This window comes from Hippopotamus amphibius, chromosome 8, assembly GCF_030028045.1.
Source record: "Hippopotamus amphibius kiboko isolate mHipAmp2 chromosome 8, mHipAmp2.hap2, whole genome shotgun sequence".
Lineage (NCBI taxonomy): Eukaryota > Metazoa > Chordata > Mammalia > Artiodactyla > Hippopotamidae > Hippopotamus > Hippopotamus amphibius.
In genome coordinates, this window is record NC_080193.1 from 88402325 (window position 1) to 88429627 (window position 27303).

A 27303-nucleotide genomic window follows, 5' to 3' on the forward strand; every position below is an offset into this window, starting at 1 on the left:
CAAGTCCCTGACTTAACACTGCCAGGCTGTCATCTCAGTCTGCCCTGTCCCCTGTCAGGTCTCTGTCTCTCCTCTGTCTCCTTCCATCTTCACTGAGTGATTGATTCTGAAACACCCAGGTCTGTCTTCTCTCTGTCCTTGAACCTGCATCAGCCCTTGCCCTGTTCCCTGTTTCTGAGTCCCTTTGTCTACCTGTAGAGGGAGGATTGCACCTACTAAGCCTCCTCGTGGAAGCAGTTTAAAGTCGGCACTATCCTCAGACTGGCTCAGCTGTTGCACTAGAGTTAAAGCACAGGGATAGGGTGAAAGACAGACAGCTGGGGAGGTACATCTGTAACCCAGAATTCTATCAGTGCCTCACAGTGACTGTATAAGGAATCATCTAAACTGGGACACACTGGGAAAATTGAAGAGGGTACTATTAATAATTATGCTGAGACACCAGACATAAATCAGGACTGTTCCTCTTTAGGAGGGCTGGGATCACATAACTCTTTGTCTCCTCCTTTTGCCCTGCCCCTTAGAAGCCTTACTTCTGACCCTTCCTATGTAGTGAATGCAAGGGGGGTGGGGAGGGGAATGCTGGAAACCCTGATTTTCCACCTTTTCCTCCGGTCTACCCAAATGTCCCCCAATCCTCATATCTACCCTTCTTGCCCAACAATGAGAGACCATACTCAAGCCAGATTGAGAGAGAAGCTCGATTTATACCGGTGGGGCTAGGGAGCAGCAGTCCAGTGGGGATTCTGAGGGCCATGCAGGGTCCTCTTGAGAGTCATAATACAGTGTTGGTGTCAGGTCTCCTTCCCCAGCCTTTGTCCGGGGATCCTTGAGACTTGATTTGTCCTTCCCTTTGAGGAAGTTAGGGGTGGAGGAGATAGTGCCTCTTAGGGTTTCTCTGCCCCAAGCCTGCCTGGATTTCTAGTTGCAATCTGCCTTTGAGCCAGAGTTGGTGGGAAAGAGTAGTCCTAGCTCTGGCTATGGTATTGAACATACAGCAAGAGGAAGGAAGGAATTCCAGTGTAGAGTATGCAGAGAGAAAGGACAGGAATGATACCAAAGGCTTGTGAAAACGAAGAAAGGGAAGAGAAAAAAGATGAAAAATCAGGTCCTAGATTTGCTTGTCAGGAAGGATGAAGTAATTTTGTGCCTAGGAATGCACAGTCCAAAGCTTAGTTTTCACCACCTCTGTTTGCTTTCTGGAGCATCCTTCCAGGTTTTTCTTACCATCTAAAGCCAATGCACCCACTTTTCCCATGAAGTGCCCACTTTAAGATTCAACCTCCTCTACCCCTTCCCGGGTGCAGATGTGCACAAAAATGGAGGCTGGGTGGAGGCTGATGCCATCCTTGGAGAGCAGGTGTATGTGGCGGTAACCTGGAGAGGGGGGTGGGGGACAGTATTAGGAAGGCAGCCAGAGCTGGGGTGCGGGCCAGGGGTGGGGGGCTGGCTCACCTTGTTGCATGCAATTCCAAGGCAGGGTGTACTGACCAATGAAGTCGTTTCGGGATTTCCAGTCATAGTCTTTTACCACAAAACGCAGTAGGGCCAGTTCAGGTACCAGGACCCGGAAGCACAGTGTCTGCCCCCAGTATGGATTAAAACCTGAGTGAGGGAGGGTAAATGAGGGAAGGAATGAAGGAGCAGACATTGTTGACCACGTTGGGTTGCTTCCACTTTGTTCTCTCGCTTAATTTTCGTAGCAGTCAGCATTTTACAGGTGAGGAAATTGAGTGGGTAAGCAGTTTGCTTAGGTCACTGGAGCTTGTAAGTGAGGGGCCTGGCTTCAGACCCAAGATGTCCAAGCCCTGATTCTTTGTCCTGTCCCACACTGCCTCCCATGGAGGTGGCAAGAGGGGTGATGAACTGTGCTTAATGGAGGGCTGGATGGTAGGAAAACAGCAGCCATGCTCCCCTCACTTTCCCCCAGCACCGCCCAGTCTCACCATTGTTCTCCACGTAGCTGGTCTCTTGCCGTGTTGTGTCCGGGCGGATGCCAAAGATCTCCACTCTCACCAGTGGATCCACAATGGACTTCTCTTTGGTCTTGTCCACTTTGGGGAGTTGCTGACCACTGATGACCTGCAACCAGGGCTTTGGAACCTCACTAGTTCCGGCTCAGCCTAGCCCCCCTCCAGCTCTCACACCCTAAGCGAGGGGGGGAGGAGGGCTGAGGGGAGGCGGAGACACAGGACCTTGCACTACAGCTTTGGGGTTTGTAAAGCTGCTTCTCATGGGTAATATATTTTCTAGTACCTCACCTGCTGTTTAAAATGCATCCAAGTAAAAATTTAGCAAGATTTGAAAGTAGGTATGTTATGACAGCAGATCTTCTATAGCACTTATTATGCCCTAGGCACTGTTGTAAACACTTCAAATTAACTAATCACAATAGCCCTGTGAGGTAGGCAGTATTATTACCCCAATTTTGCAGGTAAGGAGACTAAGGTTAGAGTTTGCCTAACATTACACAGCTAGTAAATGGGTTTGAACCTGGGCAGCTGGCTCCAAAGTCCATGCTGCCTCACGAGGAACTTTTTCCCCCATTACACTCCTGTCAGACCTAGCCACCGACCTCTCACCCCCTCCGCCATCCACCCTCCCCAGTTCCTGTCCCAGCTATCCCAGTTTCTTCTCAATGGTTTCTCTTTCCATTATACCTGGATTAGGAGGGTCTGAGCTTTGAATGGACTGATGGGCCTCTCAGGGTGGAAGGAAGTCTGGGCGTCACGCAGGAAGTCTGGCTTCAGCACGTAGCCACAGCCAGCATTCTGGCGGAAGAGCCCATCACACAGGTCCATCTCAAGCCCCGCAGTCTGCATATTCAGAGCCACTAAGGGCCCCAGGAGAGAAAGGGAAAGATTCACCTTGGGGGCCATCCAGCCCCTCTTTCATGAAGCTAGACAGATGTATTGGGTGTAAAAGGGTTGCTGGGAACACCGTGGAGCACACACATCTCTCAGCCTAGCCCTTCTCTTGGAGCACTCCCTAGCCCCACGGCCACCCAGGGATTGATTTCCCACCCGTTGCTCTTCCACTTCCTCTTCCCTGTCCCTACTGCCCCCTCACCCATCTGACAGCCTGCATTCCAGAACTCCTGAGGGTTGTAGTTGGATGAATCTGTCCTCAGGCCACTGGGATATACACGGCTTAACTGCCAGGTGTTGTGCTGCACAAACTCATTGCCTGTAAAGGGTGTGGGTAGGGAAGTAGTAGTGGGTGGGGTGGATCTTCCCACTTCCCTGGTCTCTGCCCACCCTGCCCACCCACTTCACTTTTCTCTCCAGCATCTCGTAAGGCTGTGCCTCTCTCGGTTCCATGCAGACTATCTCCCACAGCTGTCTTACCCCTAGAGCCTCGAGCCCACTCTTCAAACTCCCGTCCCCTTACCTGGTCTGAGGAGTTCCTTGGCTCCGCCATCCCTCCTTCGCTCCCTCATCCTCTTTCTTGGGACTCAACTGCCTCCCCATCACACCTGACTCTACCCATCTCAGTTCCTTCCCTGTCCCTCCCTTTTGGTCCTGACCAGCCTCCTTGATGAGACTCTTGGCCTTGGCTTCAGAGAAAGACGATGTTTCATAGAAGCGGTAGTGCTCCCTCGAATGAGTGAAGCTGTAGAATGTGACAGCCTTCAAGTAGACAACCAGGGCAGAGAGGGATGGACACAAGATGGGCCTGGATTTCTAGAAAAGGAGAGAGTAGAGACGAAGATGGAATTGAACCTTTAGCAATCTGAGAGGGAAGAAGCCAATGGCCACGATCTGAACTTCCCCACCCAACCTAAGCCTCTGCCCACTGCCTCCCCACTGTATTCTCCCTCCTGCCTCACCTGCTTGGGAAAGAGAAGGAACCCAGGCTTGGAAATAGGAGCCTGGACCATAATCTGACAACACATAGGCGGACACAACAGCGGGCACATCACAACCTGAAGATGGGAATGGCAATAAAGGCAGTCTACATATAGTGATGTGATCAGTTTCAGCCTCTGGGCTTGAAGGGTTACTCTGTAGGTTACTTTGTAGGTAACAGGTTTTTAACTTGTTATTACTATTAAATAGGCATGTCATCCTCCCTACCTCTCATCTTTTAAAACAAATTAATAATTTTTTATCAAATTGCATATGAGCCCAGAGAGATATGTCAAGGTATGCAAATAGTCATGGAAATCACACCTGTAAGGTTGTGAGAGTCCCAGACTAATATCTATAGATTTTTCTCCTGAATTCCCATTTCCATCCCTGGGCATGGCAGCAGGTTAAACACAGCTCCAGAGAGAACAGGATAAGCTGGAAGTCAGTCAGCTGAGCCAAGCAAGTGCACAAGAGAGAGAAATGCGGACTTCAAAGCAGGATCTTGGTGGTCCCACCAATGGCACCCCTTCCCCAACTCTTCCTGCCCCTCCCCTTTGGCTATTTCTGATCCCTCTTCAGACTCACCTTTTCCAAGAAGCTTTCTCTAACTATGCCCACTTTAGTTGAGGTCACAGCAGTCACTGTAGTTAGCCCTACTTACCCGATATAATAATCACACACACACACACACACACACACACACACACACATCAGTGGTTTTCGAAGTAGCCTTTAAGGAAACTGGGAAGTAGTACAAAGATGTCTCAGAAGTCACCTAGGAGACCCAGGAGAGAGCCAAAGGAATGCTTCAACCAGGTTGGCTCTGCATTTATCTATTTTGTATACTGAGCTACCACACAAAATTTCACTAAAAAAAAGATTTCACAGCCCAAAGAAGTTGGAAAGCCACTGAAATATATCTATATACAGCAATCTATATAGTGATGCTGTGTACGCGTTCTTACGCTTCTTTCATTGGAGGTGAGGAGCATTTTGTTCCTTGGCCCTCCACCCTGCCTGGCTCCAGGCTCTTCATACGTGGGTTCTCAGTTTGTGGTACTGACTGATCAAATGCCAGAGCAGAAAGACCACCCTCCTGGCCTACCTTCTCCTTTTTGTCCTTACTGCGAGGGCTCAACTCCGGGGGCTCAGACTCCAACTGGGCCTCCAGCTGCAGTTCAGCCTCCAGCTCCCCCTCCAGTTCAGACTCTGGCTCTTCCTCCTCTTCCTCAAGATCCTCCTCAAGTGTTTTTAACTTCTTTCCCTTCACAAGGATCTTCTTCCGAAGCTCCTAGGGGACAAAAATGAAGGGGCCTGTCTACCTGTCTGCTCTGGAACCCTCCTGGGGATTATGCAGGAAGGCTACTTGACACATGCAGCAGGGATTTCCTAATATTAAGCGAACCTGTAACATCTCTATCCATAAGGAAAAAAATACATGCAGCCCCCTACTTCACATTGGACACATAATAAAGATTCCTCATAGATTAAAGATTTCCATACAAATATAAAGAACATAAGATTATTAGAGGAAAATACAGAATCTTTCTGAATAATCTTAAGGTGGGAAAGCCGTGAGACGAAAACTCAAAAGACATAAAAATAATTCGCAGGTTTGGCAACACAAAGCTTAAAAACCTCTGTAAAGCAGAATATGCTATAAAGATAAAAAAGAAAAAGTAGACTGCAAGGGGAGTTCCCTGGTGGCCCAGCGGTTAAGACTCCACAATTTCACTGCTGTGGCCTGGGTTCAGCCCCTGATCTGGGAACTAAGATCCTGCAACCCACACAGTGTGATGAAAGAAAGAAAGGAAGGAAGGAGGGAAGGAAGGGAGAAAAAATAGACTGCAAAAGAAATTTTTTCAAAACACTAATATCTTTAACATTTAAAAATTTGTTATATATCAATAAAAATTATAAACCCTAATAGAAGTAGGTAAATAATATTATCAATTAATTCAAAAGAAGAAAACATAGACCTTTCTTTTTTAAAAACTCGACTATTTTTTTTCCCCCATGTTTGCCATTATGAATCATCTCACTACTGGAGTTATTTGTAGTCACTCCCTTATACTGCTGGTTGCAATGCAACTTGGCATTTTTTTCCCAGCGGGCAACTTGACAATAATAACCAAAAATGTTAACATGCAAACTTTTCAACCCAGCAGTTTTGCTTCCAGGAATCCATCTCAAAGAAAGAATAAATGAGCAAAGCTCTATGTACAAGTGAAAAATTATAAACAATCTAAATGTTTACCATTTACTGGTTATGTTTACCACCTACTGGTTGAATAAATTATGGCCAAAAACATAAAATACAGTACTATAGAGCTGTTAAAGAAAATACATATATGTGAAAAGACATTCATGATATATATTATATGTGAGATATAAAAGGGATAGAAAGGGTGATCACATTCACATTTTTAAAAATGTGACCACATATACATATATATGTCTATATAAGCATTTAAAAAATCTATTGACAGCTCTTAATGGGAGACGTTGAGATTATGGTAGGGGGCTTTCCCTTTCTCTATATTTGTATAGCCTACAGTTAGGAACTATCAGGGAAAAAATTAAGATTTTCCATTGAAAAAAGAAATATAAAGTAAAGTGATTTTAAATTTAGAGAACTATATCTAGAATTCTATGTTGAATTACCTTTTTTTTTTTTTTTTTGGCCATGCCAAGCAGCTTGTGGGCTCTCAGTTCCCCAACCAGGGATTGAACCTGGGCCACAGCAGTGAAAGCCCAGAATCCTAACCACTAGGCCACTAGGGAACTCCCTGAATTAGATATTTAAAAAATCAAAGTTGTCTCCAAAGCTATTAAAGAGCAAGACAGTCCATTTGAGGGTGAGAAGAAGGGAACAAGATAGGCATGGAAGAAGGAGCCAACGTGGGGCAATAGGGAAGCCACGGCAGAGCCTGGGCTGGGGAACAGAGTCCATACCTCAGGGGAGGGCAGCTGAGTGGGAAGCTGCCCATCCAAGGTGGTGCTCAGGAGCTGGTTCCCCAGGATCTCTGTCAGATGGTGCGCTATGATCTCCTGCTGCTCCCAGCTGCAGTGGTTCTCCAGGGACAAGATGACTGGATAGTCTGATGTCTGATGGGAGGGGAGGGCATGCTGGAGCCAGAGTCCTGAGGCCTCTGACCTCCTTGCTCCTCCAGGCCCACCTAATTACTCACTCAACTGCATACCCTGATTGCCAAAGTCCTCTGACCCTGTGCCAGGCTTCAAGGAGATCTTCCTGGGTCTGGGCACCCCCCCATCTAAAAGTCACTCTTGGGACCCCAAATCTCAGATCTGTGGGGTCTGACCCAGGTCCCTCTGGGACCTTTGAATTTTCAGGCTCAGAGTGGGAAAGCCAGGCCATTCCCCTAGTTATGTGTTCATGTTACACTGTCAGGCTTTCATCTCCAGATTGCTATTGTCTCCCAGTTCTACTCACCACTTTCTCTTTCTGTTTCCTCATCCACCCTCTCTCAGATGGGTAACAGAAGTTGTTAGAAGTAATAATTACTAATCTCTAGCAATTAACTCTATGACTACTAATTATTAGTAACCCATCTAACACTTATTCATAAGAATCCCTTAATATTACCCTGATATTACCTTCACAGTTAAAATCTCTTTCACATATATGCCATTCGACGTAACCTCCCCATCATGCCTCCAACCCTCCCCAGACCCAGAGCCTCTTCCTTCAGATCCTCTTGCCTCACCAGTATTTCCATCCTGAGGCTCCTACCTGGAAGGCATACTGTCCTATAGTGGCCACAACATCTTTGAACGGGATGCGAGAAGTCAGGGTATGTCCATGGTAAACAATAGGTTCCCCGCTAGGTCCGTCCCATATATCCACCTCCACGCAGCGGCACCCCCGCTTCAGAGCCCTGCAAAAATCCCACCCCCCAGGGACAGGAGGGGTCACAGTTTGATCTTCCACCTAGGGACCCTCTCCCCACTCTGCAGAGAACAGTGCTTACGGGCACTTACCCATCAAGACCATCAAGCTACATCTTCATGGACCCTTCTCTGTCTACTAGGACATGGCTACAGCTTACACTGATCTCTGCCCACCCCCACCCCACCCAACTCACAATCCTCTGTCAGTGAGCCATCACATACTGCCTTTGGGTGTTCTGTTTGTAAACTGTTATACAACCCCTGAGTTATTCAAAGTTTCAGTAAATTTACATTTTATTTTCTCTGTGAAGGCATAAAGAGGTTAAATATTTAGCCCCATAGTACCAAGTGAGGGAGCTGGTATTTGATCTCAAATGGTCTGACTCTAGAACCTATGTTTTTAACTCCTCTGCTCTACTGCTTCTCATTTGACACTTAGTTTATTTATTTGCTCAAAATAAATCTGTTAGGACCTCTGAGTTCCAAGAGAGTTGTATAGCCTATGAAAGAGAGAGAAGCTCCATTTACCCACAGGGTTTCCATACCACTCTCCCACCAGTCTTCAATAGCTCCTCCAAGTCTCTCAGGTATCCAGGGATCCTCAGCCCCAAGTCCGCCCACAACAACTTCTCAATCCTCATTATCTACTGACAGCACCCCCTACTCCCCACAGATGCTCCCCTCTCATGAGCTGGACCCCTTCGCCCCTTGCCCCCACTGCACCGTATGTATCCCTCCACACTGCTCTGGCCACAAAGCTGGTCCCCCACTAGGTAGGTGTTGTGGGAGGAGTTGATGTAGTAGTGGTTCAGGGGTTGAGTCATATCCTGGTAGATGGGGAGGCAGGTCGGATTGAAGATGTCTCCGTCCTTCGAGCAGAGGTAGCTGAGGAAGCCATCCATGCTCAGCACGTGCCTCAGTTTTCCTAGGGTGCGGAGGAGCTAGAGTGAGAAGCTCTCAGTGACAGCACCCAGCACATGTACAGGCACTTCTCCACCCGACCCCTCTCCAGAGTCCAGCCTTTCCGATGGTGTCCATTCAAAGCCTCCAGATCCCAAACGTGCCCCATCTAGTGTCTGTCATCTCAATCATCCCCACCCTCAGAGAACTACAAGGGGGAATTGTTAAGACTATTCTAGTCCAGTGCCGTCCAGCAGAACTCCCTACGATGATGGAAGTGCTCTATCCTGCACGGCCCAGAATAATAGCCTCTAGATACATAAAGCTACAAAGCATTTGAAATGTAGCTGTGCGACTGAGGAATTAAAATTTTGATTTTAGTTACAGTCATCCCTCATATTCACAGGGCGTTGGCTCCAAGACCTCCCCCTTCCACACAGCAGATACCAAAATCTGTGGATGCTCAAGTGCCCTGTGTAAAATGGCATGGTACAATCGACCCTCCAGATCCACGAATGTGGAACCTGTGGATACAGAGGGCCAACTGTAATTTAAATAGTCACGTGGAGCTCATGGTTACCATAATGGACAGCACAGTATTCGGTCCAAAGGGCTAATTTCATAGATGGGGAAACTTAGGCCCAGAGAGGATCAAAGTTAAAGACTTGTTAGTGACAAGACCAAAATACCTGTGCTTTATTCCCTGGGCTGTGTAGCTGCTGCCAACTGTGGCCTGAGGGTTTCTTCCTATCGTCAATTCCCATGTGGTGCTTTGAGGAGTGTTTGTCCAACATCCCCTTGGACTGAACTCTTTCTGAGGGCAGGGCCCTGTTGCTCCTTCCAGAGCCCTCGCCCACCTCAGCACGGGCTTCATATAACAACAATGATGACTAACAGTTCTTGAGTACTTGCTCTGTGCCAAGGATGTTACATGCAGCATCTCTGTTAATGCTCTCACCATGATCAGGTGGATGTAATAGAGGTTAGGTAACTTATCCCAGGGTCACATAACTAATAACTAATAAGGGAAAGAGCTGAGATTTGAGCCCAGGCAGCCACGCTCTATACCACTGGATTGTACAGTCTCACTGAGGGTAACATTGCTGCAGGGGAGACAGAACAACTTGACTCTCATGCCCAGCTTCCTCGCTCCAGGTTTGACAAGCCTTGATGATGGTGGAAAATGGCAAGAAGTTGGGCACAAAGTTTCATTTTTGACTGTAATAACTCAAATTGCAAATTGCTAGGGTAAGGCCATAGCTCCCAGTACTTTTCATGTGCATTATTTTATCACCAATTATTTTACAAATGAGAAAACGGAGTCTCTGATAGGTTAAACGACTTGCCCAGGGTTACTCAGTAAGAAGCAGAGGGGGGACTTGAGCCCCCGTCTCCTGACTGATACCATATTCTGCAGCTAGAGTGTAGTATCTGATAGTCAAGTGCAAGGGGAAGGAACACCAAAAGGGGTGGGAGATAGAATAAATGTAATGATGTATACAGGATCCTGCACTGGAAATAGAGGATCCTATTTTTTAACCCACCAACTTCCTCTTCTATTTTGTTTCCTGAAATGATTGCTTTATAGCCCCTTCCTTCTCTGAACACCCACATGAACCTGGAATCAGGGATTCCAACACTTTCTGTTTGACTCTGCGTTCCATGAGGGCAGTGTCCTTGCCTGAATTACTACTGTATCTCTGGTGCCTACCATAAGTCCAGGCACATTATAGGTACTCAGTGAGCATTTGCTGAAGTAGCGAGTGAATGAATAAATGAAAGGGAGTTGAGACCTAGGAAACCTGGGTCATCTGTCCAGCTCACATTCCTCTCATCTCTAATCTTTGTTCTCAAGAGAGGCTTGCAGGTAAGTGTCAGATGATCTGGGTTTGAATCCCAATTCCCTCTTTCATTAGCTGTTGACTTTGAGTAAGTCATTTAATTTTTCTAAACCTCAGTTTTCCTCTTTTGTACAACTGACAATAATAGATCCCACTTCAACAGGTTGTTGAAAAGATTTAAAAAGAAAAGGCACATAGAGACATTAGCACATTATGGATTACTTAGCAAAGGCCCAATAGAGAGTATTACTTTTGATTTACAAGGATGCAGTGTGGACTAAATGAAGTAAGAGAGGTAAAAGTGCCTCATAAGTCACTTATTATTAATAATGTTAATTCTTCACGTTCTGCAGGGAATAGAGAGCAGGAAAGTGTCTACTAAAGGGGCAAGGAGAAAGGTTTGAGGACAGAGAGGGCATATTTTAGCTGTGCTTATTAAGAGCTAAATGACTGTCCACCTCATCATCCCCCTCAGCCAGAGGCTGACTAGTTTCCCAGCTCAAGGGCTTAGGACTCAAGAACCGCTTGGAGAATTTGGAGAAAGCCCAGGAAAGGGCAGAGAGCCAGCATTTAAAGAGACAGCCAGTAGGAACCATGACGGGAACTAGAGGAAAAGGAATCATGTGCACTAGAGAAGAGGCCAAAAGCAAAAGGACCAGGGATTTTCCGTTTCCACTGAGGATAAAGGTTGATATCAGGAAGAACTTCCTGAAACTAAAGGATGCGAAACATGAGCATGGTGGAGGAAAGGGAACTTATGGGATGTTCTTCCTCCTGAAAGATCCAGCGCTACAGAGGAGACTCCTGCCTTATGTGGGCAGGAAATGGGCTCTTATGTGGGCTCTCTCCTTCTGGAGGAGTGATTGAATAAGATGATGATTGGGCAGAGGGCCTGGTTGGGGTGGACTCAGCCTTCCCTTAGCTAAGCAGAAAGCTGCTTTTCTCTGCACCTTTTTAATCATGATCCCCCATCACGTGGCCCCCATATCTGGTGCCTCTCCACCCTAGTCCTCTTACCACTATCTGAAGGCTCATAGCAGTCAATGAGTTCTAGAGCAAGGTCAGAAGCCCGTTCTCCTTCTTTCTGCTCCTCTTGGAGGAAATCCACAAATTCCAGTAGGGTCAGCTTCTGCCCATCAGACGAAAAATTTTCAAACAGTTCCTGCACCTCAGGACGCTGAGTCAATGACTTATAGAACTGTACAAATTCTTCTCCCTCCAGAGTCCCAGACTGGGATGTGTCTGCTGTCTGCAAAAGAGGGTTTAGAGGAGAGTGGAAAAACCCTTTTACAGCAGATTTTTTGGCTTTGACTTGCCCTGTAAGGACAATATTGTTGATGGGACCAAACGTGCTTCCACAGAGATCCTGACATTTAGTGTTCACAGAAGAAGCCACATCAGTAAGTAAAAAGCAAAATTTCAGTCATACCATTTGCTGCTGGAGATAATTTTCAACTACAAAGAGTTAAATGCCCCAACATGTCCCTGAAAGATCAAAAACTCCCTCCTCCCATTTACTCACACATCAGTTGGAGTTTTCCACTGTACTAGGCACTTGTGAAATTCTGGCCAAGGACAGAGAGGTCCCTGAGGTCTGATGTAATAACATGTTGTTATTTACCTTTCATAAGATTATGAGTCATCTTTCCCACAGGACTGAAGGGTAAGAACCATGTCCTACCCACACTTCCCACTGAGCCTGGCATGATGCTAGGGTGCATAGGAGAGATTCAACAGATGAGTGTTGCTGGAGAGGGTCAGAGGACTTCTGGCCAAGTGAGAATATGGCCTTGGCTGGCTTCTGCTAATCCTTCCCAGAAGACTTACCTGGAAAAGCTGGAAGGCATGATCTTGGTCCATTTCCACATTCATCAGATGTAGTAACCGCTGGACTTCTCCAAAACTCATCCGACCATCCTGGTTTTTGTCTCCGCGTTGGAACCAATCACTCAGCCATCCAGGTCTGAGTCAAGGCAAAAGCACTGAGTGTGTTTGTGTGTGCAGCTGTCTGTGCACATTCATCCATTGACATCTGCGCCCCTGTCTTTGTCTCCAGTCTCTCCCCAATGCCAATTCATGCTCCACATTAGCTTCTGGAACAATCTCCCCAGAGCACCGATCTATCTTGTCCCTGCATGGCTCAGGTGCCTACAGAAAGAAGCCCAAATTCCTTAAAATAGAAGTTAAGATCTCCTTCACCCCCATGATCAGGCCCCAGCTCCGCCTTCTAACACATCACTGACCTCCCTGTACCTCAGCCAGACTCAGCAACTCCCTGCTCACTGATGTCCCACTTTCTCCTGCTTTTCAGTTTCCTACCTCTAGGCTTTTACTCACGCTGTTCCCTCCTGCCAGGGTCCCTTTCCCTCCTCCTCGCTTCATGTTCAAATTCTACACATTTTCAAGGCTCAGCTCAAATGTTGCTTCCTCTTTGAAGCTTTCTCAGAACCACCTCAGCTAGAAATAAATATTTCTCCTTCCTTTGAACACGCACATATCTTCCAAGTACTATAACATTGTTAAGGCACTTAAGTTATTTATACAATTCTCTTCTCTCTACCGATGAAAACAATATCTGTCTCATTAACTTTTGTATCCCTAAAGCCTGGCATAGTGCCTCATACATTCTGCTTAATAGATGGTTAATGAATGAATACACACGGTACTTCCCTGGTGGTGCAGTGGTTAAGAATCCGCCTACCAATGCAGGGGACATGGGTTCAAGCCCTGGTCCGGGAAGATCCCACATGCTGCAGAGCAACTAAGCCTGTGCACCACAACTACTGAGCCTGAGCTCTAGAGCCCGTGAGCCACAACTGTTGAGCCCATGTGCCTACAACCCGTGCTCCACAACAAGAGAAGCCACCGCAACGAGAAACCCATGCACCAAAACCAAGAGTAGCCCCCGCTCGCCACAACTAGAGAAAGTCCTTGTGTAGCAATGAAGACCCAATGCAGCCAATAAAAATCAATTAATTAATTAATTTTAAAAAACAGGTATAGAAGGTGAATATGACCTAGGAAACGAAGTGAGTTGACCCCACTGAGCCCTCTTAGGAGTTGTTTCCCATCCCTGTGGTAGTTAATGCCACTGGGATCTTCTGTTCAGCTCTCAGGATCAGCACCTAGTTTGGTCCTTTGCCTCTCACTGTCCCTTCCCCCAATCCTGGGGGCCCTAATTCCTGCCCAAACTCTGCCTGGCTATGCCTGTGTCATTGCAAGCCTCCATTCTTCCCTCAGTATCTCAGCCTCACTTCGGCCTGAGCTGTCCCTGCCTATCCCATCTGGACTCTCGGACCTCCCTAGCCCTGCACCCCCTCCCACTTGTCCCTAGTCCTGCAGCACTTGGCTCCTTCAGTGACCCCTGGACCCCACTCTGACTCCATCCTGCCGATACTGGTCCAGACGATCCTGTTGGTCCATGCTGGTGACAAAGTCCACCAACAGCTGGAGCCCTTGCATCCAGATCTGGGCCTCCTCGACACTGTTGGCCACCAGGTCCAGGTTGGAGCGGCGGCCATGGAAGACGATGGTGAAGCCCTGCTCCAGGGGAAACTCCTCTGCCAGGTTGCGCAGCAGCTCAGACTCGCGGCCCTCACGCACTGTCTCCACATCAGAGATTGAGACTGCCGGAGAAGAGGCAAGTGGGGGCACTGAGGAAGAGGTCCACCAAATTGCAGCAGCTGAGGGTCAAGGACCAGTACTCCCTTCTTCTCTCTGAAGCCACAGGAGGAGGGACCCCAGCCTCCACAGACTGAAAGCCCCAAAGCCTTAGTACAGGGAGAGGCAGACCCTTGAAATCCAGGATGCCACATGAGTCATTGCTGTTTTCATAGGCAGCATGGCAAGGGGCCTGTGCTGGGAGTGGCAAGACCTGGCTTCTAGCCACCAGCTAGCAGTGTGACATGGACCAAAATGACGTAAACCCTTGGTGTCCTCAACTTAAATAAGGGATGGTCCCTTCCATGGCCAGTTTACATGGTGATCACAGGAGGACCGGTGGGGCTGAAAAATGGAAACACACTTGCAGGATAGAAGCAGTTACACCAAAGCATGATGTGCCCAAATTCAATTCTCCCCTTCCAGGTTTGAGGGCCTCCTCTTTACAGATGTCTGGGAGGGAGCCAGAGAAATCCTTCCCCCCACTTCTTCAGCTGGAGCTGGTGTGGAGCGTGAGCTTTGGTTTTGTCTCTAAAGTATATTCTCTTAGAGGTGTCCTGTGATCAAATTTTTAGGGGGATCGATCATGAAGTGTTTGGCCAATAGGATGTACACCGTTATGACACATTTATGATACTTAGAAACATTCATTATAATGGCTAACATTTATGAAGTGCATCCTGCTTCCAGGCCTCATGCTAGGTGATTTAAACATTAACTTCTTGAGCCCCTGTAACATACTAGGCAGGTATTGTTTAATCCCCATTTTATAGATGAGGAAACAGATATTAGTTTAAGTAACTTGTCCAAAGCCACTCAGCTAGAAATTGGCAGAGACAGGGCTTTAATCCAAATATTCTGATGCCTGAGATCATGCTCTTATAATAATAATAACCACAATGAGAATAATAATAATAAGATATAATCTATGATTTATTGAGCCTTATTATGTGCCAGGACTCTTTGAAGCTCTTTGCATGCGATAACTAATTCGATCCTCACAACACCCTTAAGAGGCAAGTACTGTTATAATTTCCATTTTATAGGCTTGGACATAGACATAAAAGGGACAGCACAAGGGCATGGCACGGCATAGGACACTGGTCCTTCCCCCTGCTCTCAGGCTGCTGGGTCCTCAAAGTCCTATCCACCCATGTGCCCGCCCCTAGCTATCCACATCACTCACAGCTGGGCTTGGCCCTGCCTCCAGCCTGCCGGGCATGCCAGACTGTCATGCCGTCGTCCTGAAGTCTGAAGTATCTTAGCTTCTTCCAGCTTTTGGACCTCACCTTGCGCATCAGCATGCCTTTCTGCATCACCAGCAGGTCTTGACTGATGGGCAGCCCTGAACCAGGAGAAGCAGGGACTGGGTAGCCGGCGGGGAGGGTGGAGGGCCCAGGAGGAGCTCTTGAACAGGGGTCCAGCCTCCTCCCTGTCCCTGGGCTGTCTCCCCAAGCCCTCTTCTCCTGAAGGGGTACTCACGGCCTTGCAGCAGGGACGCCATCACCCACTGCTTCACCAGCTGATGCCAGAGTCACCTAAAAGAGCGAGGAGCAGCAAGAGGATTTAGGTTAATCTTGGGGTCTTAGAATAATAGATCAAGGGAGGAAGATAAGGAAACTAGTGTTTCTCGACTGCCCACTGTATGTCAGCTACTTCATCTACATAGTTTGTAGCTTTTTTTTTAACTTCTCATTTGAGTTTGGTGATTCTGAGGCTTAAAGAGGCTAAGAACCTTGCCTCAATCACATAGGGACTCAGAATTTAAGCCCAAATATATCTGATTCCAGAGCTTCTGCTGTTTCCCAGAGCTGTCTCCGACAGGGCCAAACCAGGGCTTTCTGCTAAATACCCCCTTCCTTCCCAATACCCTAAAATCCATGAGGTAATGTTGACTACACTTCTCAGTTCCCCATTATTAGGAATCACCCACTTGCTGGCTGTCCCCTTTCAGAACCTGGAATCTCTCTGCATCCTAGCCTTCCCTCCTCCAAGTGGAATCATCCCAGCTTTCCTCCTCTGGGAGCCCTCTGCCTGCTCCCATGTAGCTCATCCAGCTCTGGAAGGGCTAAGCCAGAGCATTTCTTTTGTCTCTTCTACAACACTTAGTGCTACACCTAGCTAAACAAGCCACTTCTACCTTCACATGATAAAGTATATTTTATACTCCTTTTCATAACAGTAGTTCTCACAGTTTTCATGGACCAGATAAGTTACATAGTCTCAGAACTGCATTTTCAAGTTTTCTCTACCTACTAAAAAAGAGTTCCTACCTTTAAAAATGTGCTATCTAATTTAGGACTGGTTAAGTTGTTCTAATAGCTAACAACAAACTTGCCTCAAAAAGAACTAGAAGGTTTGATTTGTGGCCACTTTGATTCTAGCTCTGCCCCTAGAAGAATATATACTCAACTCTTAACCAAATCATGCTGAAACAGGCCAAGCCCATGAAACATAAAGCTCTATGCTTTTATATAATCAAAAGATCTACACTTGAATAGAAATGATGTGGTTTTTAACTAATAAGTTTCACATTTTGACAGTGGTGAACATCTAAAAAACTGAAAGAATCCTTAAATTGGGACTTCCCTGGTGGTCCAGTGGCTAAGACTCTGCACTCCCAATGCAGGGGTCCTGGTTTGATCCCTGGTCAGGGAACTAGATCCCACACACTGCAACTAAGAGTGCAAATGCCACAACTAAAGATGCCGCATGCCACAAAGAAGATCGAAGGTCCCGCAGGCTGCAACTAAGACCTGGCACAGTCAAATAAATAAATATTAAAAAAAAAAAAAGAATCCTTAAACCAACCATTCGGTTAGTACTGCATTAAAACGTCATGCAGTTCAACTCCCTACATTTTACAAATGAAAAAGCAGAAGTCCACAAATGTGATGTGACTTGTCTGAGGTCACACAGCATATTAGTGCCCTATCTCCCTCAAATAGGAAGAGCCTATAACATCACCCAGCGTGACTAAGTCTTCAGGAATAATGTGGAGGTCACTGAAAATGCAGCTTTCCTGACTGCGAGACCTAGAGAAGGCTTTCCAAAGGAGTAGAAACAGGGAATCAGTCCGAGCCTAAGTAGAAGAAATAACCCAAGGCAACTCTCAGGAGAGCAAGAACCCTGCGACAGCTCCAAGAGGGAAAGGTTTTGCTGGCTGAGGCTGAATGTGTAAGCCTGGGTGGGACCAGAAGAAACCTCTGGATGGAGGAAGGAAGAAAAGAAGACAGAAAAGCATCTCTGCTTTGCTGGGTGGGGATGCACAGTTTGGAATCTGAAGTTTGCAAAAGCTGTATGAAGACTGAAAAATAATAGGTCTCCTTTAAAAGTCTTAGGTCCTCAGACTCTAAGGGAGGTTGGGGTCAACCCAGGGCTGAAGTCTAATCCCCCTTGCCAACATCCTGCCTCATCTCTCCTCTGAACTTCTGGGATGGGTGGGCCTTGGCCCTGGGAGAAGACAGAATTACCTTCCCTTATGCCTGTGACTGGGAGCCTCACCATGATGTCCTGAAACATGGGAAGCCTGAGAACAGAGCCCAAGTGCCAGGACACCCCTATTATGCTGGGACACCCCTACCTCCTCTCAAACCAGCCTTAGAAAATTATTTTATCCTCTTTTGTCAAACTCTTCCAATTCCAGAGCTTGGCATATTCTTCCAATCCTGCTCCCATTCCTGAATCACTATCTTAAACCTGTATCTAGGTGACATGTGGCCATTAGAGGGCCAATTTCAACTCAGGGGGCCACAGAATGTCAGAGCTGGACTTTATTTTATAGAGAAGGGGACAGAGGACTAGTTGAACTGCCAGTCACCTAATGAATTAAAAGGCAGAACTGGGACTACAACTGAGGTCGTCATCTGACCAACTCAGATATCTCACCAAGACTCTGCCCTTAGAAAGGGCTTCCTCTAGGAAGAAGAACAAAGCAGAGCTAAGACTCAGTGAGGGACACTGATGTTTTGTCTCTCCTCTGCATCATTTTCTGTTCCCTCAATATCCCACTTAATAGACTGTCTTTTCTTTCTTCCCATTTTCTTTCCTTTCCCCATCCTCTACCTGACCCCTTCCTCTTCCTTTCTCCCCAGCTCACTCTTCTCTCTCTTGATCCCCTCTCCGCCTCCCTGTTTGCTCACTTAAGTCATCCTCTCTTTGCTCTCCTCTTCTCATCTTCTCCTCATCCCTTCTCCTCATTACTCCTTCCTCTTTTGTTTCTCCTCTAATTCGCAATTCTGGTTCTTGTCCCCTGTGAGGAGTTTGAGACTCTGGTCCAGGAAGAGGGACACTTGGGTTCGGATACTGAGTAGCACATCACTCTGCTCAGCCTCATTTTCCCCCATATCCTAGGAGATTGACTAAACAAACTGGCCAGAGAATGTGATTTAGAACCCAGGTGTTCTAGGTCTTGGTGTTTCCTCTACTGCCTGAAGGTAGGATGGGAAGGATGGTCACAACTGATGCAGGTGCAGTTAGGAGAGGAGGGGAAAAGGATTTGGAGGTGGGAGCAAAAACAAAAGGCAAGGAGCAGAGGATAACAACTGAGAGTAAGAGAGATTGGGTCATAACAGTTTACTCCTAGGCTCGTACGTAGAGATCCTCGAGAATATGGATAATTACCTCTATAATACAGATGAGAAAATAGAGACACAAAATAAGGTGGGAAGTGGCCAAGGGCTGCCAAGCAAGATTTGGTCTTCAACTGCCAGGTGGCTTCATGTCACTTCGAGATGGACTTTGGCAGAATTGCCAATGGTGCCAATGGCTTATAGTGGAAATCAAGGTGTCTCTGATCTCTCTGAGGGTAGGAAGGAAGACCATCATTCTCTCTACTCTCTTGCTTTGGAGCAGGATTATGACAGACCTGGTTCATATAAAGAGGACAGAATGGCTCCGGTCATAGGTCATAGCCCTCGGAATGTTAGAGCCTGAAGACTCCTTTATATCACATCAATCCAGCAGTTCCTGACTATATCAATATCTCCTGGAGAGTGTCTTAAAACAGAGTTGCTTAGCTCCACTTCAGATCTACCAGATCAGCATTTCCAAGGATGGGGCCCAGAAATATTTATTTTTAACAAGCACTCCTGACACACAAGCAAATCTGGGAAACCCTCCACTCCCCCCATCATAGATCAGGAAGTTGTGTCCAAAGTCACAGAGCTAGTTAATGCCAGAGTCAGGACTAGAAGCAAGTGCTCTTCCTGGCACAGCACTCTGGCACACCAACAAACTGCCCGGGATCATTGAGCAGGCTAAGAACCAGGCATAGGACTCAAACCCTGGCGCTTTCCAAGGAGGTCTTACAACTCTCCCCCTATTACCAGGGGGTCCTGTACTCCCCATGGGTCTTGGCCAACCCTCATTTGGTAATCCTCAGCAACCTGTTAATGAATTTGTGCTAAAGCATGGCTGCTCCAATTCTCTCTCTTCCCTTACGAGGGTGGGGCTCACCTCTGAGTGGCAGCCCTGGGTAGCTAAGAGGTCCTCATGTAAAGAGGTGATTGATACAGCCAGCAGGAAAACTGTAAGTCAAAGAGGATAAGCTAGAGAAAACCAGGAGGTCAGGGCCCTGTAGACCTGTTCAGGCAAAGGATTCCAGGGTATGATTTAGTCAAGGTGGATAAGCATGTGGGGGGAGAGTTAGGGACTCAGGCAGGCCAGAGCTTGGAGCAGAGGCTGGTCAGAGCCTCCAGGTCCTTACCGTGGGCAGGAGAGCAGTCTTGTGTTTGAGATCTGCGATGCTCTCCGCTGTGGGCTGAGGAAAGCCAGGCGGGCTCCTTTTCTCCTTTGCTCCTCTTGCACTCACTGGCTTCCTCCCCTCTCCTGCTGCAGTTTACTGCTGTCACTGGCAGACTTACAGCCAGATGGAAGGAGTAGGGTGGGGAGAGGTGTGAGCTCTCTCCTCAGTCCGGCCCATCCAACTCTTAAAGGCCCAGGACACTGGTCAGTGTGAGGGAGTAGTGGGGGTGGGGTGGGTAGAACAGGATTAAGGGGAGGGATTGACGGGCACCATATCTCCAGGGAGGAGGAGCCTGTCTGCCCTTCATCTTGATGCCAGCCCTCACTGACCTCAATCCCGCAGTAGCTCTCAGAGTGAAACCCAAGGAGTATCTGAGTTGCAGTGCTCCATGAATCACTGCTTTTCATTCTGGTTGGCTTCTCTCTGCATGTTGTACAGCTGTCTTTGCCCTTATTTCATCCGGCTCCTTTCCATGGTGTCTGTTTCCATTGGCCTGCTTCTGTAGGTCTCTGCATCCTGCCTGGCCGGGCACTCAGTCTAACTCTATGGCTCAGGGAAAGGAAAAAAGACAGGATGGGAAAGTGGGGAGATGAGAAAAGGAAGTGAGGGATGATTTGTGTAAAGGGATAGGTTGGTATCTGTGTGTATATTAGGTACTTGCTAAATATTGAAGGAATGTGTACGTGGATATATGAAGCAATTTGTTTCATATATTCATTCATTCGACAACCAATTGTTCAACAGCACCTCCAGTATGTAACGACCTATATGTGTGTTTACAAAGGTACATGTAGAAATGAAGCAGACCCATTGTGTATGAGGATCAAGGGCAAAAAGAGGAGCACAAGCCTGGAAAGACACCCAACTGGGAAAGGAAGGTAATGAGCTTCTTACAAACATGTATAAATAGGCAGCGGAAACAGAAACCAAGACTGAGGAAAGGGGACCAAGTTAGGTCAGGAATAGGGGATTGTAAAGGGCTTTATTATGGCCCAATACTTCACAGTGAGAAACTGAGGCCCAGGGAAGTTTAGGCAGTGTCCTAGACTCACATGTCAGCAACAGAGACGTACACTCTCCCAAGTGTTGTGAGCTGGGACCTGCTTTTGGTCTGCCATGGGAAGACTGCGGCTTCTGGCTTTTTGTGGATCAGTGGATGACAGTATGGAGCTGAAGGCACAGGGCACAGCCCTGTACTTGGACTTCTGTGGGATCATCTTCTGGTGAGATGTGTCTTAATCATAGGCACAGAGGGAGCTAACTGTACGAAGTGCTGTGATTTTTGAGTGTGCTGAGATCCGGCTGCCTCTCGTGGCTCCTCCAAACATCCCGCAACTGCCTAATATTCTACCATTAGTGATTATTTATAGTTAAACCTTTAGTCCCATTAAAATAAAATCCTCCTGAGTGATTATCATAAATGTCAGGATAGTGGTTACTCTGGGGAGGAGGGAGGAGTTGTGATGGGATGGAGCACATAGCTGGCTTCTGAAATAGCTGGCCAAGTTCTACTTCTGGTCCTGGGTGCTAATAAGGGTTTTCATTTCATAATAGCATATTAAGCTATACATTTTGTATGTAGTTTTCTATATCTGTGTTATATTTTACAATAAAAGGGTTTCACATTTTAGTAACTGATAATTTCTGAAGCCTTATGGGTCTTTCATAATTTATACCTAAATTGAGTTTACTGTACTAAGAGCAGGTTTTGATAAGGAAAAGGAGTATGCAGGGAGTAGAGGTAGAAGAGGGAAGGCCATTCAAGGAGAACAGGAAGATTAGGAGGCATCAAGATTTAAACTGTGCTGATTTCAAATTTTACTTAAAAGAGGTCCTGTCTCACATGCTCGTCTTACTCTCCCATTTCCACTTCTCCAGCATTGTCATGTCCTTATTTTCCCATACTTCCCCTTCCCCATTCCCCTTCTACAATCCAGGATTACATACGGTTTGCCTCTTTGAGTCACTGCTTGCCTCACCTAACTGCGGCCCAACCTCCTTTCCTTCTGGGTGTTCTGTGAGGGGGTATTATCACTCCCGTTGGATTTTCTGGTAGAGTCCGAATCTCATTCTGCTTCAGTGTTCTCATAAACAGGTAACCCCAGATCATGTGTCCTGATTTTTGGGAAAGGCACTTGGAGACCTTCACAAGGCTAATATGCCTCCAAAGAATGGCTTAGAAGACATATCCACTGCAGGATGCTCTTCAGATCCAGGACAGGAGCAGACATCTGATTTAGTTGCTCCTATTTCCATAATGATCCTGGCCCTTCCCCCACTGTTGTCTATCATTAACAGATCCAGAAACCTGATCAGGGCAGCAGCAGCAGAGGGACTTTCTGGGAACCATGCCCAGGAAAGGCCCAGAAGTCCTAAATTAAAATGAGGGGGAAGTTGGCAAAGAGAGAGACCTAAACAGTGTCCTTTAACACTGCTACACAGGCAAGCCTAGACTTTCCTCCTCACACCCAGGGGAGATGCCCTAAACTTCTCTGCTTCTCAGCAGTCAGGCTGGGGTTTTAGAGGCCTCTTTCCCAGACCATCCAACCAAACTACTCAAACTTCTGAAATAAAGCCCCCCTTCTTGTTGGTCAAAAAGGCAACTCAAAATATTAAATTCCATCTAAAAAATCATCAATGTGAGACCACCTGTTGAATTAAAAGCTACAATATGTAACTTCAAAAGACCACAGAATAGGTAGCCACTTTTCAATTCCAGCAAAAAACAAAAAAACAAAACCCCAAAGCCAAAAACCAACCCGCCCTCAAAAAAACAAGGGTAGAAGGAACAAGGAGGTATAAAATAAATCAGAGAAAAAGATGATAGAAGTTAGAATTAAAAATGCAAAGTGTATGATATTGCATTGTAAGAAATAAAACTTTCAGAAAAGTTCACAAAATACAAGTGTGTGCTATTTATAAGCCATATCTCAAAATGGTGGTATTAAAACTTTGAAAGTTAAAGGAGATCTGGGTATGAAAGGACTCCAATTTCTTTTTTTTTAAATTTAAATTTATTTGTTTATTGGCTGTGTTTGGTCTTCATTGCTGTGCACGAGCTTTCTGTAGTTGCGGCGAGTGTGGGCTACTCTTTATTGCGGTGCGCAGGCTTCTCATTACAGTGGCTTCTCTTGTTGCGGAGCACAGGCTCTAGGCATGCAGGCTTCAGTAGTTGTGAAGTGTGGGCTCATTAGTTGTGGCTCGCAGGCTCTAGAGTGCAGGCTCAGTAGTTCTGGCGCACGGGCTTAGTTGCTTCACAGCATGTGGGATCTTCCCAGACCAGGGCTCGAACCCATGTCCCCTGCATTGGCAGGTAGATTCTTAACCACTGTGCTACCTGGAAAGCCCCTCCAATTTCATTTTTATTCAAGATTGCCTTGGCTGTTTTGGCACTTTGCATTTCCTTGCAAATTTTAGAATAAGCTTGTCAATTTTCACAAAAATAATCCTGCTGGGATTTTACTTAGAATTGAGTTTCACCAGCAGATCAATTTGAGAGACTTGGCATCCTTACAATATTATTTTCCAATCCATGGAGACAATATGTCTTCACCTATGTCAGTTTTTTGTTTGTTTGTTTTTACTTTTAAGACATTTCAATTTTTTCTTTATCTTCAAAATGTACTCATTTATGTCATTGTTAGATTGTAAAGTCATCCCTGAAATTTCATCAGGGTTAAAAATGTTTCTCAAATCTAATGTTATCTTATATACAATTTAAAGAAATAAAACTAAGTTATTGTGAAACTTTCATAGTGAGATTTACAAATAGCTGAGAACACAGGCAAGTTTCCACTTTGCCTCCAACAGACAGAAGCTGACCTATACCAAGGAAGAAAACTATTAGGTGAATTGACTATACATGATTTGATCACACACCTGTCAGTCTTTCTTTCAAGAATATTTCGTTGTTTTCAATGTAAAGATTCTGCATATCTTTTGACATATCTATTTCGAGCTATTTGATTTATTATCCTATTATAAACAATATAAGTTCTGAAATTTCATTTTCTATTTATTGTATTTGGAAACACATAATTGATTTTTTAGGGGGTGATATACTGATTTTGTATTCTGTGACCTTGCTAAGTTCACTTAATTCTAAGAGTTTGTATATTCTTTTAGATCATCTACATACACAATCATGTTGTCAGCATGATTTTTGTTTTTTTCCTTTGTAATCTTATTTTTTTTAAAAATCTTTTTTAATGTTTTTAAACTTAAAATTTTTTTAAAAAAATATTTATTTGGGACTTCCTAGGTGGCAGAGTGGTTAAGAATCTGCCTGCCAATGCAGGGGACACGGGTTCAATCTCTGCTCCAGGAAGATCCCACATGCCACAGAGCAGCTAAGCCCATGCGCCACAACTATTGAGCCCACGTGCCACATGCCTAGAGCCCGTGCTCCACAACAAGAGAAGCCACTGCAATGATGAGCCTGCACACCACAGTGAAGAGTAGCCCCCGCTCACCACAACTAGAGAAAGCCCATGTGCCGCATCGAAGACCCAACACAGCCAATAAATTAATTAATTTAAAAAATTTATTTGGCTGCACTGGGTCTTAGTTGCAGCATGCTGGATCTAGTTCCCTGACCAGGGATCAAACCTGGGCCCCCTGCATTGGGAGCTGGGAGTCTTAACCACTGAACCACCAGGGAAGTCCCTTCTTTTATTTTCTTGACTTATCATAGTGGCTTGGATCAGTATAATGATATATGGAGTTGTGATAGTGGACATCCTTATCTTTTTCCTCATCTCATGGGGAATGACTTCAATAGTTTATCATTGAGAGGTTTACTGTAGGGCTTTTATTAAGATTTTTGTTTGTTTTCATGATTATGAAACTTTTTACTTTTTATTTTACTTCTTTAAATTATAATTAAATTTTATTTTAGGTCAAAGTGATTAACCCCCCCCCCAACACACACATACATATATATTTGTACCAACCTATCTATACCTACATACACATATAAGACTTTTATGGCTTCCCTGGTGGCGCAGTGGTTAAGAATCTGCCTGCCAATGCAGGGGACACAGGTTCGAGCCCTGATGTGGGAAGATCCCACATGCTGTGAAGCAGCTAAGCCCGTGTGCCACAACTACTGAGCCTGCGCTCTAGAGCCCACGAGCCACAACTATTGAGCTCATGTGCCACAACTACTGAAGCCCACGCGCCTAGAGCTCGTGCTCTGCAACAAGAGAAGCTACTGCAATGAGAAGCCCGTGCACCACAACAAAGAGTAGCTCCCGGGGGCTCACCACAACTAGAGAAAGGCCGTGAGCAGCAACAAAGACCCAATACAGCCAGTAAATACATAAATTTATAAAAAAAGATTTTTATTAGATTAAGGATGTGCCCTTCTATTTCTGGTTTTCAAAGTTTTCTAAAATCATAAATACGTATTGAATTTCATAGTGCTCTTTCCTGCATCCATCTAGATGATTGTGATTTTTCTTATATGTTGATTGTATGAATTGAATTCATTAGGTTTTTTTTTTTTTTAATAGAACTTCATTTATTATTTATTGGCTGCATTGTCTTTGTTGCTGGGAGAGGGCTTTTTCTCTAGTTGTGTAGAGTGGGGGCTACTCTTCATTGCGGTGTGCGGGCTTCTCGAGGCAGCTTCTCTTGTTGCAGAGCACTGGCTCTAGGTGCATTGGCTTCAGCAGTTGAAGCATGCAGGCTAAATAGTTGTGTGGCTCGCAGGCTCAGTAGTTGTGGCGAACCGACTTAGTTGCTCTGCTGCATGCGGGATCTTTCCAGACCAGGGATTGAACCCATGTCCCCTGCATTGGCAGGCAAATTCTTAAGCACTGCACCACCAAGGAAGTCCCTGAATTCATTAGTTTTTAAGTGTTGAATCCATCTTGTATTTTTGCAGTAAACCCAAGTTAGATTTGACCCACTATCCTTTTTATATATTGCTAGATTTGACTTGCTTATTTTGTCTGGGAATTTTACATTTACATTCATGGGAGAGGTTAGCACTTGGTTTTCCTTTCTTGTGATGTCACTGATAGTTTTTGATGGCTGTTTCAAAAGTGAATTAAGGGACTTCCCTGGTGGTCCAGTGGGTAAGACTCTGTGCTCCCAATGCAGGGGTCCTGGGTTCTAACCCCTGGTCAGGAACTAGATCCTGCATACTGAAACTAAAACTGAGACCCGGCACAGGCACGTAAATATTTAACAAAAAAGGTGAATTTAGATCTGTTCCTTTTTTCTATAGTTTCTGGACATTTCTGATATCGGTGACTCTAATATAGGAGTTATGCCCCTTTTTTCATTTCTAACGTTGACTTTTTTTTTTCCCTGATCAGTCTATGGGTTTATCAGTTTTACTGTTTTCGAGGGAATAACTTTTGACTTCCCTGATTTTTACTGTACATCTGTTTTCTATTTTACTGCTTTTTTTTTTTTTTGCATTCTTCCTTCTACATTTTGAATTTGCTATTTTTTCCCAGTTCCTTGACGAGAAAACTTAAGATTACTGGCTTCAGCCTTTCTTTTGTAATGTGTAAATTTAAAGTTATAAATTCAAGTAGGGCTTCGCCTGTATACCATAGGTTTTGGTATGGCACATCTTCATTACCATTTAACATTTTCCCCCTAACTTCCTTTGTGCTTTTTTCCCGTGACCAGTGGGTTATTTAGAACTGTACTGCCTGTTTTATAAAGTTAGGGACTTTTCAGTTTTATCCCCCCCAGCTTAATCCCACTGTGTTCAGAGAACATTCTATTATTTTAAATTATTTCATAAATTTCCTGAGGCTTACTTGATGGTCCAGTTACGATAAATTTTGGTAAAAGCTTTTGGTGCAATTAAAAATATGTACACCGTTGGTTGAGTTACAATGTTCTATGTATGTCAGTTAAGCTAGGTTTAATTGTATTGTTAACTTACCTGTTATGTCTGCTTTTGAAATAAATGCACTATTTAAAAAAATTAAATTATGCAACATTCAGGAAAGAAAAATCTCATTTAATTCTGTGGTTTCCTATTTCAAATGTTTTCCTTGGACTTTTGATAGCAATAACTATGTCTATCCCCCCCCTCCCCCTCACACTTTCCCAGCCTTTGAGCAGCAGGAATAGTGAGTAAGGGAATCATATATACAGCTAATAAGGAAGGCATGCTCTGAAGGCTATCAATACCTATCCTTGCCCTGTTCCATCACTGAAACAAAGGCCCTCAAACCTTGGAAAAAACAAGCTGGAGGCAGAGGCTGGCTCTATCCCACTGACAGTTAGGAACAGGGATGGAAACAACTCTGGAGGTGTGCTCTAAGTCTTGAATCCCGGAAAGAAATCAATATTAAAGTTGGTGATGAAATGTTTCAAGCTTTACCCCTTCATTTATAGAAGTCTCTCCCACACTAGTACTAAGGTC

General features: G+C 45.5%; 1 protein-coding gene across 1 annotated transcript; it reads right to left on the reverse strand.

Annotated features, from left to right (window-relative positions):
- Nucleotides 1-64: 64 nt before the first annotated feature.
- PLCD4 (phospholipase C delta 4) lies at nucleotides 65-22688 on the reverse strand. Its single transcript, XM_057744295.1, has 16 exons — nucleotides 19872-22688; nucleotides 15647-15702; nucleotides 15351-15509; nucleotides 13902-14130; nucleotides 12332-12467; nucleotides 11522-11753; nucleotides 8487-8688; nucleotides 7606-7750; nucleotides 6807-6959; nucleotides 4957-5142; nucleotides 3527-3683; nucleotides 3070-3186; nucleotides 2661-2833; nucleotides 1947-2082; nucleotides 1456-1605; nucleotides 65-1377 (listed from the first exon to the last, which is right to left on the reverse strand). Exons 2-16 carry the CDS (start codon nucleotides 15666-15668, stop codon nucleotides 1271-1273), a joined length of 2304 nt encoding a protein of 767 aa, XP_057600278.1. The 5' UTR covers nucleotides 15669-15702; nucleotides 19872-22688; the 3' UTR covers nucleotides 65-1270.
- Between the last annotated feature and the right edge of the window lie 4615 nt (nucleotides 22689-27303).

Bases quoted from the DNA above. Each gene is read 5' to 3' on its own strand.
- PLCD4 (XM_057744295.1), bottom strand. From the start codon at position 15,668: ATGGCGTCCCTGCTGCAAGGCC. The intron at 8,689-11,521 runs GTAAGAGGACTA...TCCGCACCCTAG, and splicing joins CTATGAGCCTTCAGATAGTG to GAAAACTGAGGCACGTGCTG. The intron at 3,684-4,956 runs GTAGGCCAGGAG...CTCCTTTTCTAG, and splicing joins GTAAGGACAAAAAGGAGAAG to AAATCCAGGCCCATCTTGTG.